Below are 16,985 nucleotides of genomic sequence, written 5' to 3' on the forward strand. Positions count from 1 at the left end.
GTGTGTGTGTGTGTGTGTGTGTGTGTGGTGTTTTGGCATCTTTTCTCTAAAGTGCACTGTGCTTCACTATCTTATCTTTGACACATTTTTCCTTCTTTTAACCTAAGAAAAACATTTTCACTATCTTTGAGCACCCCTAGGTACAGTTTTCAAAATGTATTTCAGGCCACATACAGGTCCGATAGCCTTCATCAGTAAGTTAGGACAGCCTATATGGCGGTTAAGAGGCAAAACCCAGGGCACAAAAGCACATCTACTCACTAAGAAAATAAACTTGAAACAATAAAAGTGAGGGGGACAGAAATAATATTTTTAAAAGTCAGGGGGTTAGTCCTTCAGGGGAAATGACCTCCCTGAGTTAGAAAATATGTTTTTTTCTGTAATTTTCTGTGAACTGACCCCTTAATTTCATGCACACACAGAAAGGAAAGAAAACAAATCACCTGCTTTTATGCACAAACACCCAAACAAACATACACACTCCCAAGTATCAATCTCAGCAACAAACAAAAACAAACAGACACACTCCTAAACATACTCGGTTCTCCACACCCATTCATTCAAAAACGATTCAGCAAATGACAGCCTATAGTCAACAATAAACACACAGATTGTTTAGAAACATCAAACGGCCTTGCTGAACTTTCTCCTCCCAGCTCGACTACTGTAATAGTTTGGTGCCATTGAAAAGTCTGGGTGTTGCTCGCTGTATTGTTTGTTACCGTAGTATGTTATTCAAAAAGCAAATCTCTGAACATTCAAACAAAAGTACCCAAAGGACTGACGGACTGAGGGCTTCCTTCTCTTGCTTTGATTCCTAATAGAGGACTCAGGGAGGGAGGCAACGTCTGAGAAGAGCCGCAGGCCAAGTCTGGCGCTTAATGGACATGGTGACCTGAGCAATTGATGGCCCCCGAGGGTCCTGTTGGCCAAACAGTAGCTTGCCCTGTGACCCTGGCCTCCAGCCTAGCTCCTTGCCCGGCCCAGCCCAGCCCGACCAGCGCCACCCTCCAGGACAGGGAGGAGCGGGCCGGGTAGACATCGCGCCTCCTCTGCCCCTTGATACCACTGAGCCACTGGCCTTCATGTTATCCTTCTCAGTTCCTCACACACACACACACACACACACACACATACACACACTTCAACACACCTCCCCACTACCACCTTGTAGAGACACAGCAACATCCCCTCCCAGCACACCCCCATCAAGCTCTTCCCCTCCTCCCCCAAGCACAGGATGCTTCAAGCGAAGCTGAGCAGAGCAGATAAGGCTGATGCCCTGGGAAACTCTGCCCAGGCCTGAGCCTTTCAGCAGCTGGGCTATTCTTGGCCTCGAGGTAGCACGTAAAATAAAGTAAAAAAAGGATTTATATATAGACAACAGGGAGGTAGGCCCAGGTTGAAAAAGAGAGGAGGAGAGTAAGGGGGGTGAAACCGTGCCAGAGTCATCTAGAAGGATGTGTTGTTGGGACAAAAAGTGTTTGGATATAATTGGCTCTCTGGCATTGGTCTGTATTTAGCACCCACCGCATCCTGTTTAACCTGGGGATGTAAACAATAGGCATAAGGGGGTGAAGGCGTGAAGGGCTGCTCAATGACTGCAGCTAAAAAGAAGGAAAAGAAGTGCTGTTCTTTTGACCTCATGCAGCGGTGTCTTACATGTGACATATACATAGATGGAGGTCTGTTTTTGAGTTCGGTGTCGGTATCTGCAGCGGAAAAGGCCAGTGTGCTGGGTCTGGGTGCTGATGACCCTCAAACGACTGCAGTACTGCTGGCTTGTCCTCCCACAGCGAGACTCCTCCACTTGCACCTGATCTCTGGTCAAACCTGATGGGAACGCCCATGTCAGCTCCCAGCGACCCCTGGTCAAAAGTTACAAAGGGTTTACTTAGAAAACAATATCTGCAAAGATTACTTTTTTGGCATTACTGCTTCATTTGATAGTGAGAGAGACAGACGGGAAAGGCAGGGGAGAGAGAGGGGAAGACATGCAGCAAAGGGGCCCTGGACTGGACTCAAACCTGTGCCACTGCAGTTAGCCTTAATGGTACTCTAGAGCTAGCAGGGTCGCCCAAAACTTTGCGATGTTTGTAGGTGCATTCATATTCTGCTAATGAAGATGCTATAAAAGTTGCTCATGTTTTAGTTTCTTTTACGTCACATTACATCAAATGTCATTTAGCTGACGCCTTTATCCAAAGCAACTTCCAATTAGGTGCTTTCAACCCTGAAGGTACAAACTCAATATAACAAGTAGTAAGTGCAAGTACATTAGCTTTAAATAAGCAAGAGCCATGTCAAAGTGCAGCTGTGAAAGTGGAGTTCTTCTAATGTTGTTTTTTTGTTTTGAGTGTGGAAACTCAATACTATCAAATGCAAGTAAAAAAGATATTAAAAGGAGCTGGGGACAAATTACTTCCATGACACAGCACCACTGGGCAGTAACTGCTAAAGGAAACAGAAAAACTAATATACTGAGAGAACAAGAAGCACACCTGGAAGGACAATGGGAAGAATTTACATTTTACAAGACTCAAAACAGAAATATCTATATGTAGCTACAAATGAATCCATCAATAAGAATGCATGTGAATTTTCTTTGTTACCATATTATTTAATGTTGCAAATCTCTTAGCAATAAAGATTTAAATTGGTAAAAACGTCAGCAAATTTCTTCTACCTCTTCTTGGTGTCTAACATTACATTCTAATAAGAGTCTTGGTGGTGATTTTGGAAATCACTTTTCTGTTAATGCTAAGTTATTAAGACTAATGTTTAAGGGGTGTGTTTGCTTTAATTCACATGTATCAGTCATTGTGATTGTTATGCGTCACCGTTGCCCAAATTAAGGTTTTCATGGCCTGGATCTATCTACCTTAAACTCACCTGCAGCCGAGCTGTAGTGTCTGGTTGATGTTAAGGACCAGCTGCCGGGTTTTCACATCCAGAAGAGGAACGCTGTATTTCCCCTTTTGATCTTTGTCTGCAGAGGCAGGAAAGAGGATGAAAATCAGAAGACATTTCTGGTGTTAGCAACTCCATCACTAAACAAGTTAGAGTATAGGTAGATACTAGTAATTATAATGTGATATGGATTTATTCATCAACATATGGACATCTCCAGAGAGGTCAGAGGTCAAATTCAGCTTGTAAGACTTCATTATGCAGTATTCTTTAGGGACATCTGGCAGGATGTTTACTTTCTGAAATGGGGGCTTGAGCACTGGGACTCCATTGAAGCAAAATGTCTAGTTTATTAATAATCTCTTATGGCAAAATATTGGATGCTTTTATAATAAATTCCTATTATATGATTGGGACTCATGAATGGTCCAGGCCCCTTTGTGTTGACTCAGATCTACATGAGACCACTTTCCAAGGAAATCCTGGAAGACAAAACACTTTAAAACCAACAAATATCTTGGACAGCTCCTGTTAGCTTTGCCCATTGCAAACCGGACTAAACCAGACTCTTGACTGATTGCAGAACCGGTCTTGGTGGACCCCGGCTCCAGAGCACGTACTCCATCCAGGGCCACAGTATCTGTGACCCCCTGCACATCTCCTTGCTCAGGCCACTTGACAACTTGTGTGGAAATGCGTAAGCAGTGTCCCTCTTGTTTATCAAATAAAGGCATTTCTCCACTCCATCGCTGAAGTTTATTAATGAGAGATAAAGACGACTGTCCGCCCTTCCTTCCTTCCAACAGCGGAAACATCATTCAAGGAAGTTTGTCCTTCACTGTGACTGCTTCTTACAGAGTGTGCAACACAGAGCTCAAAACACTCCTTCAAACACAACCGTCTCACCACTCAGTAGTTAAATCATTTGTACAGGAGCGAGTTCACTAAAGTCCATTATCACCATTCATTGTCAGCATCATTGTTCCCAGTGGATTCCCCATTGAGCAGATCTAGCAATACTCACACTGCTAGCACTTCCCATACTATTTCCTTGGATTTCACAGTGTGTAAGTAGGCAAGAAACACACACACACTTGACAGAGTGAGGGATGACAGAGCGGATGTTAGGGATCTCCTTCAGGCCATTTGGGGATTTTGTTCCACAAGCTGTGTGTCGGGAAAAAGCACCATTTCCATAGAATTCAGTGAAGTTTTCTATTTAAAAACTAGAAAGTTCTGTTGTTTTGTTACTAAATGTCACATTTTAAACCACAGAAATTTAAACACCCATCATTCCTATTTGGCAGTTTTCCACACTCATCACCACTGGGAAAATACCTTTGATACCAAGAAACACTTGATGACACAGATGTTAATGTTTAAATTACTCATATAAAAGGGATTTTCAACTCTGCATAAACATGCACTTCAAGGCTGTTTTGGTACTAAGGTCACTGCTACTAAACTCAAGAAAACAAATTGCAAATAATTTCTAGAGAATTAAGCTAATACCCTCAGTTTTCTGCAGTTTGATGTGATCATGCAACAAGCGAGCCGAAAACTTACACTAATATTAAAATGTCAGTAAATTTACAATATGTAAGAAATCACATGTGTGTATGTCACATTTAGGTGTGTATTTTCTATTGACTGTTTTCTAAAGATATTATCATCTTTATTAAAGCTAGTAAGGATGGTTGTAATATCTTAACAATGGCCACAAGGACATTAGGATGGGTACAAACGCAGATGAATAGGTATCCATCTTAAATGCATATGAATGTATGATGATGTATGTTAAGACTCTCTCCTGGCATTCTCAACAGTCAATTATCATATTTATATATTCATATATCTATATATGCAGTAATTGCCCCAAAAATATTTGTTGATTGACAGATTAGAACATTGACAAAAAGCATATCGAAAATGTATATAATTAACGTTAGTTTCTTAAAGTCTTGCCTAATTAAAGTCCACTACTGGGCCTTGCTGTGCCCTCAGCATGAGATAATTAGTGATAATTGTATTACTTTAATTAAAAAAATAGATAACAGCTAGATAAGACAATTGATTACAAATGAATGAATAGTTAATAAGTCACAGATCGTGTTAACTGAAATTAAAATATCAGGCTATGCGTATGAAGTTGTTAACTTGATGTTAATAATTATTTTGTTTTGTTGGGCAAACTATATATTTTTTCTTCCCTTTTGGGGACCAAAGACCAACAGGGCGCACAAAAGCAACCTGACGACTGTTTTCAGCAATAAGCACAGATTAACCCCGGTTCCTGCCCAATGGATATTTTCCTTCAGTCGGTCATGACCCCTCGTTCTTTTAAATCAGAACTTTCATTAGAGAAACTCATCAGTCTCAGGAAACAACGCCCTGCGTGTGTCCATTCAACCGGGGTCGAGCGCAAAAGAAGCCGGGCCACAGAGGTCCGCATTATCCAAACAAGTGTCCCGCAGGATAGCGCTTATCTCTCTCACTGCACTCGGTGCTAATGGAGATTTATAAGCTAAACAGCCTTAGACACACGACTGGGCTAACGACTTAATCGACCAATAAATGAGCAGCCGCACCACACCGCGCCACAATAAAGAGACGCATTTGTGTATCTTTTGTTTTATTTTTTTCCAAAGAAAAGACTGAATGCCTTGGTCATGGAAAAAGAAATATTCTTTAAAGAGCGTCAAGATGCTTTTTGACCCTAGAGGACCCTCTATTGCAAATAATATCCATAAAAAAGGTTACAACTAGTTTTCAGTTTACAGCCGTTTGGAGTGGACTAACAAATAAAAACTCAATGAGAACTTTAAATAACGAAGGTATCAACATCAGCTCAAATGGTTACAGCAGGTGCTCTGCGCAGTGTTGAATCAACACATGTAAACTTGTTACTCACCTTTTGCAAGAACACCATACAATCCACATAACAGGCAGATGGGGATAAAATTCATCATCTCTGGTGACTCCGATGCAGCGAGCGGGTTTCAAATCTAAAATATGAAACCGGTTTTATTCCTGCTGTTGGTTTCCCCCCTCCAGAGTAGACTTAAAAGAGCGCAGCGCAATGGCTGTGGCGCTCAGTGCTGATCTCTATTCGCTGATCGTCAGTGAATAGAGATGGTTGGTTTCCTGAGGATAGCTGCGGGAGATCACGCAACAGGACACCACGCTTGAACTCCAGTGCAACTTTTCCCCATCGTTTTGGACAGTGGCGCGGCTTTATACAGTTCCCACAGTGCAGCCACCGGATAGCGGACTTTCGTGACGTCCATTGACACACCCAAGGCGCGTAACAGCAGTCCACTTTTAGTTCTCCCCAGTGGTCAAGCAAAAGAACAGTTAGGTGTTAATAAAAGAAAAGGTCTAAAATAACCCTTTTTTTTGACACACTTTGAAACATTTTCTTTTTAACATGAAATTACCACTTCCTATCTAATAATCTGTAAATTATCTTATTTCCTATTTTTATTTTATATTTCATTGAATTATGCACCACTGAATACCGGGAGGATGCGCAACTGGGCAGCTCTGTGCTTAAATCTTGAAAACTCTCGGTTGGCGCACGGGATTGTCAGCACGTAGGCATGGGGGTTAACGGGTGGTGTCCTCATCAACAATTTGACAGACATGTTTCTCACATTTCAAACTGCGATCTTTTGAATCTCCAAAACGATAATAAACAAGTGTTCTGCTTGGAAGATCTCACCACACATTACACAACTAGACAAATAATGATCTCACCACTTAGACAGGTAACCTTAAGGTGACTTCTTGCTGGCACCATAACGTTAGATGATGTTTTCTTTAAAAGTACTGACTCCAAACTGCTGTACTGCAGGTGCCTCGCATATTGTACTCTTTTCAGTCAAAAGCACCAATAACAGCTGAAGCAATAGAAATTTACCAGCCCCAAATTTAAAAAAAGGTTAAAAAAGGCAAATGTAGATGATTGGACATTATAGTAAGAAAAAAACAAGAAAATATAAATGTCATGACAAAAAGTGCAGCAAAAAACACAACCATTTTTTGAGACCTGCTGCATTGGAAATTGTCTCTTTAATGTAAAAGCATATGCTCTGATATCATAAAACAATGATGCAAACTGTATGTTTTAAATCCTTTGGGTGTAAGGTGCATCATTCCCTCAGGACATGAAATAAACAATGGTGCAGTTGGCCACTGGGTGGTGATATGAGGGACAGCAGTACACAGTCAAAGATTGAAAAGGTTTTCTCCTGGTTTGTTCCTTACGCCAGCATCACATGCATCATGGTTGTAAGGGGAGCTGTTATCATGCTTTTCATGGAGCATGAAGTGCAAAGGTGGCACCATAATAAAGATAAATTAAATCACAGTAAAAGTGAAATGCAAAATATATTATCACCTCCTACTGAGGGATTATTCACTTTCTACAGTTACAGAATATATTGAACATAAGGATAAACTCATGATATACAAATGCACATACATACACATACAGTACAATAACAATTCTTAAACACATGCAGTCAGTCATGAACATACATATACAGTACATGGACAAATGTAGATAAGGCCAAAAATATATCGTTAAATGTGTGTGGGGAGAGAACTCTTTCCACATTCAATAAAAGGACTGCTGTGATTTTTGTCTGCAACACCTGACACGGTCACTATCTCTGTAGTGAACAATGTAGCTGTGACAGGAATAAGAGGGTGGGAAACCAGGAAGTGATTGGCTACATTTACATGCACAGGATAACTTGCTATTTGTTGTACTTTGGCCTCATCTGTCCATTTGATTAAGGACACTTAAGCTTTCTCTGTCAAAATTGTAGAGCCATAAACACTGAACCATAGTTCAGTCTACATTTCTGCACACAGTGTAAAACCTTCATTTTAAAGTATCATGTGAAATTTGCACAGGTTCAAAAGTTAATTTAGTAACCAGGTTAGTTACTGCATTTTGTGCATGTCAACATAGCCATTGTCAATGTAAGGAGATTGTAAGGGAAGCTGGCTGGTGTGGAGCAGGGATGATGCCCCTGCTGGTCGTTACCATGGACTCACTTCCAAAAAAACTGACTGAATGTGTTGTCATGCAATCATGACAACCATCTGAAGATGGACTCCAAGTCTGAAACCATGGTCCTGTGTGTCAAGTTTATCTTATTTTTTCTTTGTGTGAGTGTGGTGTTCAGTCACACCTGTCCTTTAGTCTGCTGATGGATCCAGTCAGTGAACCTGACCACCTGTGTGTAGACACCGGGACGGTTCTGCCGGGCACAGCCCTCACCCCAGCTCACAATCCCCGCCAGGAACCACCGCCTGCCTCGCTCCAGACACACCAACGGACCTCCTGAGTCACCCTAAGACCACAGACATGCACAGTGATACACATTCAGACAAAAAGATGTGAAATTAAAGAACATAAAAACATTTTCAGAGCAGCTGAAGTGACTTTTCATAACCAAAAGTTCAAGTCACGCAGAGAGAAATACAATGAGAGAATATATGAGCTACTTGAGCATAAGCAGTATTCTGCCACCAGCTGGTAGCTTCAGCACTTCTTTCATCTACTTCACAAATGCACGTATAGCTGCAGGCTTCTTTTTTAATAAAGGGTATTTCTTTCATTGTGATTTGTTAATAAGCTAACTGGTAATTGCTGCTTATTGCTGAGATTTGTTATCACAAAAGATGATATCTTCTTATTTTTCTGTTTATCAGAGCTAAGGAGTGCCATGTCATCATGCACTGCAGTCGAACCAGCTGTCACTCGCATGGTTAAATCAGTTGATGCTACCACTGTTGTGCACCAATTATATAATGACATTTCTGCAAAAATGCAATCAAGTGACTCAGATCAAGCTAACGGGACATTTACTTTGAGATATCTCTAAACAGATACAGACAAAATTCTTGATTTTGTATCTGTGTGTAGTGTTAGGCTTTTGTTATCTCAGACATAATAAACAAAAATTGCAAGGATGGCTGTTCTCAGCTTCCGTAAGTTTCCCTGCTACTGTGGTAATTAATATGTTTGATCTAAATGTTGTTTATGGTATCTAATTTATTTGTTATGTAATCACTATTGATACATTTGTTGTCCCATAATGTTATATAAAGTTTCACATTGGCCAACTTTAGTCTTCAACCTGTATTAGAAGCAGTAATGCAGAAGACGGAGGGCATAAAGACCAAGAGAAATGTGAATCTGTTAATTGTTTGAATTTGTTCTGTTGTGATTAAGAGAGAAACTCTGGGAAACCAAACTGAAAATGAATTCACTGAGGCAAGTTTTTCCCCAAAAAACAATTCATACTTGTGCCTAGACACACCAACAGTGATGCACACACTCACCTGGCAGGCGTCCACCCCTCCCTGCAGGTTCCCAGCGCACAGCATCCTGGGAGTGACAGCCTCGTCATACAGCTTGTTACAAGTGTTCCTGTTGATAATCTTCACTGAGGCCTCTTGTAAGCGAGAGGCAAGTTCACCTTTAATTTAAACAAACATAAAATGGAAACATCATGTGGCATTATGAAACATTCGACCATGTCGTAATGCTTGTCTATTTTGTCCGCAATCTACATTTGTTTTAAAAACACCCTTCAGCTCTTACCGTCCTCCATGAGTACCCCCCAGCCTGTGACGTAGCAGCTGGTACCCGTTGTGAAGGTGTGTGACGGCGCGGGGACGCACACGGGCTGCACCAACTCATTAAAGAAGACAGGAGCCCCGAGCTCGAGAAGTGCGATGTCGTAGTCGGAGGTAAACTGGTCATACTGCGGGTGGAGGAGGATCCGGCGTATTGGTCTGGTGGCTGCACCGTTGTTCCCTGTAGTCATCACACGCATTCCCATGTAGGCCCGCCATGCACGGGCATCTGAGTATCTGCAGACACAACATGCATGAAGACATCACACATGAATTATGGTTAACATGATGAGCCTTCCAGGTGTCTTTTTTACTTAATGGCATCTGAGTCCTGGAAGCAGTGAGCTGCAGAGATGAGCCAGCGGTTGGCGACCAGTGTGGCTCCACATACGTGGCCGTAGCGATCCATCTGGAGGCTGACCTGCCATGGCCATGACCCAGCCACAGCATCAGAGCCACCCACTATCTTAGTACGCTTCCTGGGTCTGGTGCCACAGCCTGGGACACACAGGGAGACAGAGGATGAGACAAAAATCATGATAGAAATTTAGAGCATTTTCAGTTTTTAGTCACAAAGACAGGAGTCTAAGGTTGAGTTTTGCGAGTGAGAATTTACCACAGCGCAGTTCATCAGAGCCATCTACGCAGTCTTTGACTCCGTCACACTCAGGGTTAACCTTACTTAGACACTTTCCGTTGGCACATTTGTATGAGGATGAGGAGCAGCCTTTAAGGTCTAAAGAGAATAAATGACATCATTAGGCAGTGTGAAACAAATGGCACTTAAAATAAAGAGAAATGTACTTATAAATACAACATATCGCAATAAAATACACTTAAATTAATCAGTGAGTGTAACTAGTGATGTCTGACATCATGAAAACTCACATGCTCTGGTACAGTTGAGTTCATCGCTGCGGTCTTTGCAGTCCATAACACCATCACACACTGAAGACTTTGGCAAACAGACATTGTTGGGACACACGTGGTAACATTTACCTGCTAGAAACAAACATACATTTTAATCACCAAACTACCAACAAGCACATGCATGTGTTGCAACGGTGACAGTCTACTCACCACAGGCGCCCTCTTCACTGCTGTCTGCACAGCTGCTCTGGCTCACACACTGGTTGCTTTGGGGCTTACACTGGCCATTCCTACACAGCACTTCCCCTGGCCTGCAGGATGCTACATGTTTTACACATATGTGCAAAACATGCACATAGAAACACACAAACGCATACAAATCTGAGTGTAGCACAAAGGTTGTTTCTTTCAGATTAAATGTTAAGAATAAAAGACTGTGTGGTTCAAGTGTACAGTCCGTTTGTATCAACAATAGTGTCTTCAGGGAACAGACTTACAGCATTTAGCCTCGTCTCGTCCATCTAAGCAGTCCTTTACTCCATCACACACCTTCCTCAGAGGGATACAGCGTCCATCTCCACAGCGAAACTGCCGAGGACAAGCTAGAGATGGACAAGGATGAAACTTAAATGTATTCTCTGGAATTACACTTGTGGATGTGGATATGTTACCCAAAGTACACTAGTTTAAAATGTAAGCTTAGGAAAAAACCCTGTTTCTTTCAGAAATGGCACACTGTATCAGTAGGCTCTGAGCAAATGACAGGAAGAGAGGGCTACTTATTTGAAAGCGTCAGCTTTTACTTACTGCCCTCTGGAGAGAAGGCTTGGTAGAGCAAGTAGAAGCCCTTGTGAGTGAGAGATTCGTCCGAATGGAAGTGGAGGGACAGAGGAGAAGAGTAGACTCGCTTTTTGCTGCTGTCTGACACTGGATTACACAGTCTTGATGCAGAAGAGTAAGAAGGTAAGGAATTTTACTTTTTATTCATATGCAGTCACAAAAACAAGGATTGTCTTAAACAATTATGAGAGAACGAGATCATATCACTTACAGCAAGTGTAACATGCTAACCCTAACCCTTACCGATGGGCCACAAAGTTCAGTTTCACAACTCACTTGACCCCTCCGATGTCCAGCCAGTCTTTCTCACAGCCGTCTGAGGAGGAATCCTGAATGTCTATCGTCACGATCGTCATGGAGATCAGGTATCCTGGCAACGGCGCCTGATAAAGTAACCAAAGACGACTAAGAAAAAAGTGTTCACATGCTGGAATGTGGATGAGCCAAATGACATTCTACGTTTTCTTTCATATTCCGCTGTTAACACTCACATACATAAGAGAGATCATTATTATTATAATTATTATAATTATTATTATTATTATTATTGTGTATATATGCCTACACTCACCCGTAGTGTCCAGGTGCAATCTATGTTAGGAGGATAATAGGAAGGGTAGTAGGGAGAGGAAATAGAGCCGTTCCAGGAGGATATCGACCCTCCACAACCTGCAGGGGGAGATGGTGACACAGTGAAATACACAGAGTACACAACAGAGGTTAAGTCTCTCCCCTTCTAATAACTGGAAATAAATCATTTGAGCAGAAGAGTTGAAGAATTTAGACAGTGCTGCACATGCTTTTGTCTGTTTGTGAAAGCAGTCAAACCTGCTTTTGGGATGGCCTGGAAATAAGCTTTGAAGATTGCCCCATCCCTCTGTCTGCTGAAGGAGAAGGTGACCAACATCACATTTCCAGAGGATGTCAGCTTCATAACAGGGGAGGAACCCGAGATAGGCAGCCCACACCACCTGCAACAGTTAAATGGATCCAAGATATGTATATATACAGTACAATGTATAAATGAGACATATCAGAAATAGTTAGTCAGTGTAAACGCATACAGGAAATTTGACTCCGGCTTTTTGTTGCTCTCAAAGATCATACACAGAAATACACGTAACAGCTAAAAAAATAAGGACAACAAATCTGAACAAGGTGAACAAAAACATTTGACTATGATGTATAGATATAAGTTTGTACATAAGAAAGTGTATAATATACACATACACATTCATATGCATCCACATATGTACATAAATTCACACATATCTTACAGAGATGAGCTCAGTGCAGCACCAGTCTTTACCGTGCGATTATCTTGTTCTGTAATGGAAGTAAGAAGTCGTAAGCCGAGAGCTTGTGGGCAGTGCAGCTTCCTGGCGTGGCACCATGCAGGGTGAGGATAACCAGTCGGACCACATGACCTGATGGCACGCGTAGACGCCACTGGTAGTACGGCTTCTTGGGACTCACAAGGCTCAGGGTGCGGTTGTTGCCATATTTGGCATAGAGGTCAAAGGACATCGCTAGATAGAGAAAGGGATGGATATATTTAAAAGAATATATTTACAAGATGAATGATGTCTAGCACATTGTTTCTTGTCTTATCAGCAGGCCTGGTGTGCGGGCATAACAAGTTGCATTAATGGCAACCATAAAAGTTGTCAATTACACTTTTTTTCACAGATTTTTTATTTTAGAAACCAGATCTTATTGTTTTGTAACATAACGTCAGCTATATGCTCTCCTCACCTTGGAAGCCAAGCTGCCACTTCCCACTCTGGATGCTGTTTGGATTCTTACTCTTGTCTGATTTTTCGTCTGATTCGAAGTCGTCAGGGTCCAAACCTACATACACAATACACACACAGCACATGTCAACATAGTCTTGAAATTTAGTATCACTCAACAGCAATGCACAGATAAAAATCCATGATTAATGCTTATAAAATGATTTCCAACTGAGAAAACATGGGTAGAATATTTATAAAGCAGTTACAAAGCGTTAGTGTTGCTATTTGATCTGAGGGTGTGTTAAGCATTTATGGAGTTTTTAAATGTATACATGATTCTGTTTTTAACCTATTTATTAGTAGTTATTGTATGGTGTAATATACGCTAACATATACACATTAATGAAACTACAGAGCCCAAAATGTTTAGACAAAAACATACACATGTGCATATGTGTGTGGGTAATCTGCATGTACTGTACAGTGAGAGTCTCTACCCAGCAGGTGGAGCATGTCGTCATCTTGCTCCATGTAATAGCGCTGCTCATTGCGGCTGTCCCGCAGCACCTTGTTGCTGCCAGGAAGCCTGCGCTGCAGCCTCTCTGGGCCAGACCTCCGGATCGCCACTGCAACGTCGTCCGGGGCGGAGAATTTACTCCAGTAGAAGACGTTGAGCCCTTCCGCTCCTTCACTGTCACACAAAGGATTTACAATGTTGCTATTCTGCAGGGGACATGCAGCGGAGTAGGTTGTCGTCATGCATGTCCCTTTTAAGCTTTTTGTTGGTGCATCATACCTAAAGGCAGTAATTCCTGAGTGCAGGTAGTAAGACCTCCACGGCGAGGAATCGTAGAGTTCTGAGAACTGTTTAAAAAAAAATACAAAAAGGCCAAAAAGGAGGGTTGACCTCATAATGTAAACATGTAGTGTAACATGTAGCAGTGCAAGTGAGGTCAACACACCTGTTCGAACATGTAGCCAGAATTCAACCAAAGCATTAAGCATTTTTGTGTGCGTGTGTGTGTGTGTGTGTGTGTGTGTCAAGCTTTGCATGTGTGTATATTGACTTTGAGCAGCACAGAGCTCCATTGTGTCTCTACCTGGTGGCCGTGTAGAGGTAGGACCCTGGGTGGTATGGACTCCTGGCCTTGAGTTCACCTGTTCTTTAATGAACAGATGGGCATACAGATACTATAACCATTTAACAAGCCTCCTAACTCACCCTGACTAAAGGAACATTACACTTTGTCAGTGTCGATTTTCAGGGATTTACACCTACTAATTTGCCATTTCTCCACTGCTCAGCAAGAATGTTCAGCCATGCATCTGACCTTTTGCTCCAATATCCAAATCCCCCTTCTCATATCTCTGTCCACCCCCCAATCCCTCTGTCATCCTAGCCTGCCCTACTGCCCTGTCTCTTCCTCTCAACCCCAGCGTCAAACTGAGGTTCACCTCCTCGCTGTAGTGTACGGCACACAGAGTGGCTGATTGTGTGAAAGGTACACAGACAATGTTTTTATTGAAGGCCTGCTCTTCCTCTCACTCTTGCTGCCTGGGCCTAGCTGGGCTCACAAATGCCAGGCTTGTCCTCAGCCTTGAAAGGGCCCTGTCCCTAGGGGTCTCGGGAACTCGCACACACACTGTGCCCAGCTCCCGTTTCAGCTTTACATTTAACACCACCAGAGAGAGACAGAGAGAGTGACAGAGGAGAGAAAAGTGGTGTGCAAAAAAAGAAAGGAAAAAAGGACAAAGCTGATAAAAAAAGGAAAGCAAACGAATAAGAATGCAAAGACAGACAACAAAAGAGGATGATGGGAAGGAGAAACAGGGCAGCAGAAAAGACACTAGTAGCTACGCTATCAAGTAAGGAAGCAAGATCAGCCCTGAGTGAGAAGGTCAAGCAGGGCTCTAAAGTGTCATTCACTGACAGACTAAGTCCATCGTTCCACTTACATAATGGTTCAAAGCCTGAACCTGCAGGCGGAACTGAGGGGAGGTGGAGTCAGTCAGCTCTGAGGAGAAGCTCAGGTTTGGGAACTCCAGGCTGCCACCAAGGAAGAACACCGAGGAGGGTGGAGCTGGAGAGAAAGGTGTAGAGACTTGAGACAAGTGCAATTGTGTGACTGTAGGTGTTAGTCAAAATAAACACATTTTAAGAACATGAGACATGTCTGAAACACAAAAACACGTCTGTACTCACATGTAAAGAAGTGGAGAGTCAGTGCAATGGCAGCAGCAAAGGGAAAGAAAGGCAGGACACCTAACATCCATCTCCTCCAGGAGCCACAGACTGGAGCTTGCCCCCCCTCTATCTTCTGCTCTGCCTGATCCTTAGGCTTGGTGGGGGGGCTCAGTGACTGGGTGGGCTCCTTCAACTGCCCCTCTCCCTTCCAGAGACAAGGATATGAGTCAAATATCATACCAGTGTTTGATGTCTGTGCTCAAGTTGCTTCTAATTGTTGGCATTTTATTTGTAAGTGACCACAGCAATAAAGTAAATGCAGCCTGTCTGCCAAAATCACTCAGACATTGATTTAATGGTGGAGCAGACACTGATTTAGGGAGAGTAACGGTGAACATCTTTGAGCTGAAAGGATCTCCTAAAACATTTAAGGGGTTGGCAGGATTCCCCGGGGGAGCAGACAAAGCATGGCTAGACGAGTCTTCTTTCCCACGGCCTGGCTCTGAGGTGTCAGCACTCAATCAAGTGGCTCACCCAGATATGGAAATTCATGACAAAGCTACCCACATACCCATAGAGAGGGATTTTTGCAATTAAGATGAACCATGGCTGACTCCGTTTAATAGGTTCTGACTATTATGCATCCTTCAGGTATGGCAATAAAACCCCAGAAGGTAAATAAAGAAACTCATTTCGCCATATATACATATAGAATATATTGAGAAAATAGTTCCCAAGTCCCGCTTAGCACAATCGTCTTTTTACGCGCAATATAAAGAGCACAGTGGAGGCTTACCTGTGCGGTGCAGTTTGAATGTCCATGTCCAGAGACGCAGTACACTTCGCAAGTTTTGCTTTTGGGGAGAGTCCTCATAGCACTGTTCCGTTTAGCTCCGGAGAGGCGATATGCAACAATACCTCATAGAAAGGATGGAGAGAGAGGAAACCCCCGTTGTCGTTTTCTTTGGAAAAAAAGCGCAGAAATCCGACCTGAGCGGCTCGGATGCGGCGGGCATTCACCGCCTCCCGTTTACATGAACGGGGGCGGCAGGTACACACGCAGCCCCAGAATGCAGTGCGGGGACAATGAGAGCACTATGAAAGGATACAATCCGCACAACCATCCGTGCGACAGATATTGTGGGCAAACTTTCTCGCTGCGTATGCGGGAGTGAAGCTAGGAGGGACAAAGGGGTGCTTGAAGGAAACGTGTGCGAGGTATTACAATTGGAGTTTGGCTGCTGTGCCTTTGGATGATAGGGGGGCAAAGCAGGACAGAACCTGCAATTACAAATTCTGGCACAAAGGCTGTAACAGGACATAACATGTGCTTATAGGCTTTAATCCAGACTTGGATGGAGGAATAGAAGATACCTGAAGAGAATTCAAATCTTTCAAGGCACTTTTCCTGCTTGCCCTTTACTGATATTACAAAGTGCTATTGACCCATTTAATCCCGAGTTTTAAAAATATCAAAGTCATGTGTCAATAACCCTTTGAATTAAACAATCATTATTTATTAACATGTTCATGGAAAAGTAGGTGAAAAGGTGTGTGTTAAGGTTTGTCACAATTGTGACGTTATTGTGGAATGTGTTGTCTTTCTGTTACTGAATTATGTATGAACGCATTTCTAGCAAGTAACAATCTTTGAAACTATAAAGTTACAATCTTAATGTTTCTATACATGTTACAATAAAGAACCAAAGTTGAAATTAGAGTTGGGCAATATGTAGAAAATCAAATATCACAATTTTGGGTCAATTGTTGGGTTGACTATTGGTGCTTTC

The 16,985-nt window shown here is 42.4% G+C and overlaps 2 protein-coding genes across 3 annotated transcripts in view; both read right to left on the reverse strand.

The window, feature by feature from the left end:
• Positions 1-6,242, reverse strand: part of flt1 (fms related receptor tyrosine kinase 1) — a 42,886-nt gene extending 36,644 nt beyond the window's left edge. Inside the window, exons 1-3 of one of the 2 annotated variants that reach the window (XR_004327577.1) lie at positions 5,822-6,192; positions 2,893-2,989; positions 1,663-1,868 (exon numbers count right to left, since the gene is read on the reverse strand). Coding sequence is in view for 1 of the 2 variants with exons in the window: in XM_032504420.1 (XP_032360311.1) it covers positions 1,663-1,868; positions 2,893-2,989; positions 5,822-5,879 (361 nt within the window). In the remaining variant the exon portion in view is untranslated. Of the gene's footprint in view, positions 1-1,662; positions 1,869-2,892; positions 2,990-5,821 lie in introns of both variants that reach the window. The other variant, XM_032504420.1, reaches the window with a different exon arrangement.
• Positions 6,243-8,055: 1,813 nt separating this feature from the next.
• Positions 8,056-16,985, reverse strand: part of LOC116672517 (uncharacterized) — a 15,895-nt gene continuing 6,965 nt past the window's right edge. Inside the window, exons 18-35 of the mRNA XM_032504397.1 lie at positions 15,214-15,400; positions 14,967-15,091; positions 13,807-13,874; positions 13,508-13,701; positions 13,030-13,125; positions 12,584-12,803; positions 12,103-12,245; positions 11,846-11,943; positions 11,551-11,657; positions 11,242-11,375; positions 10,932-11,036; positions 10,645-10,755; positions 10,453-10,566; positions 10,181-10,300; positions 9,879-10,062; positions 9,530-9,801; positions 9,268-9,404; positions 8,056-8,273 (exon numbers count right to left, since the gene is read on the reverse strand). Of these exons, the coding sequence (XP_032360288.1) occupies positions 8,106-8,273; positions 9,268-9,404; positions 9,530-9,801; positions 9,879-10,062; positions 10,181-10,300; positions 10,453-10,566; positions 10,645-10,755; positions 10,932-11,036; positions 11,242-11,375; positions 11,551-11,657; positions 11,846-11,943; positions 12,103-12,245; positions 12,584-12,803; positions 13,030-13,125; positions 13,508-13,701; positions 13,807-13,874; positions 14,967-15,091; positions 15,214-15,400 (2,583 nt within the window). The 3' untranslated portion in view covers positions 8,056-8,105. The remainder of the gene's footprint in view (positions 8,274-9,267; positions 9,405-9,529; positions 9,802-9,878; positions 10,063-10,180; positions 10,301-10,452; positions 10,567-10,644; positions 10,756-10,931; positions 11,037-11,241; positions 11,376-11,550; positions 11,658-11,845; positions 11,944-12,102; positions 12,246-12,583; positions 12,804-13,029; positions 13,126-13,507; positions 13,702-13,806; positions 13,875-14,966; positions 15,092-15,213; positions 15,401-16,985) is intronic.

Source organism: Etheostoma spectabile, chromosome 22, assembly GCF_008692095.1.
Source record: "Etheostoma spectabile isolate EspeVRDwgs_2016 chromosome 22, UIUC_Espe_1.0, whole genome shotgun sequence".
Classification (NCBI taxonomy): Eukaryota; Metazoa; Chordata; class Actinopteri; order Perciformes; family Percidae; genus Etheostoma; species Etheostoma spectabile.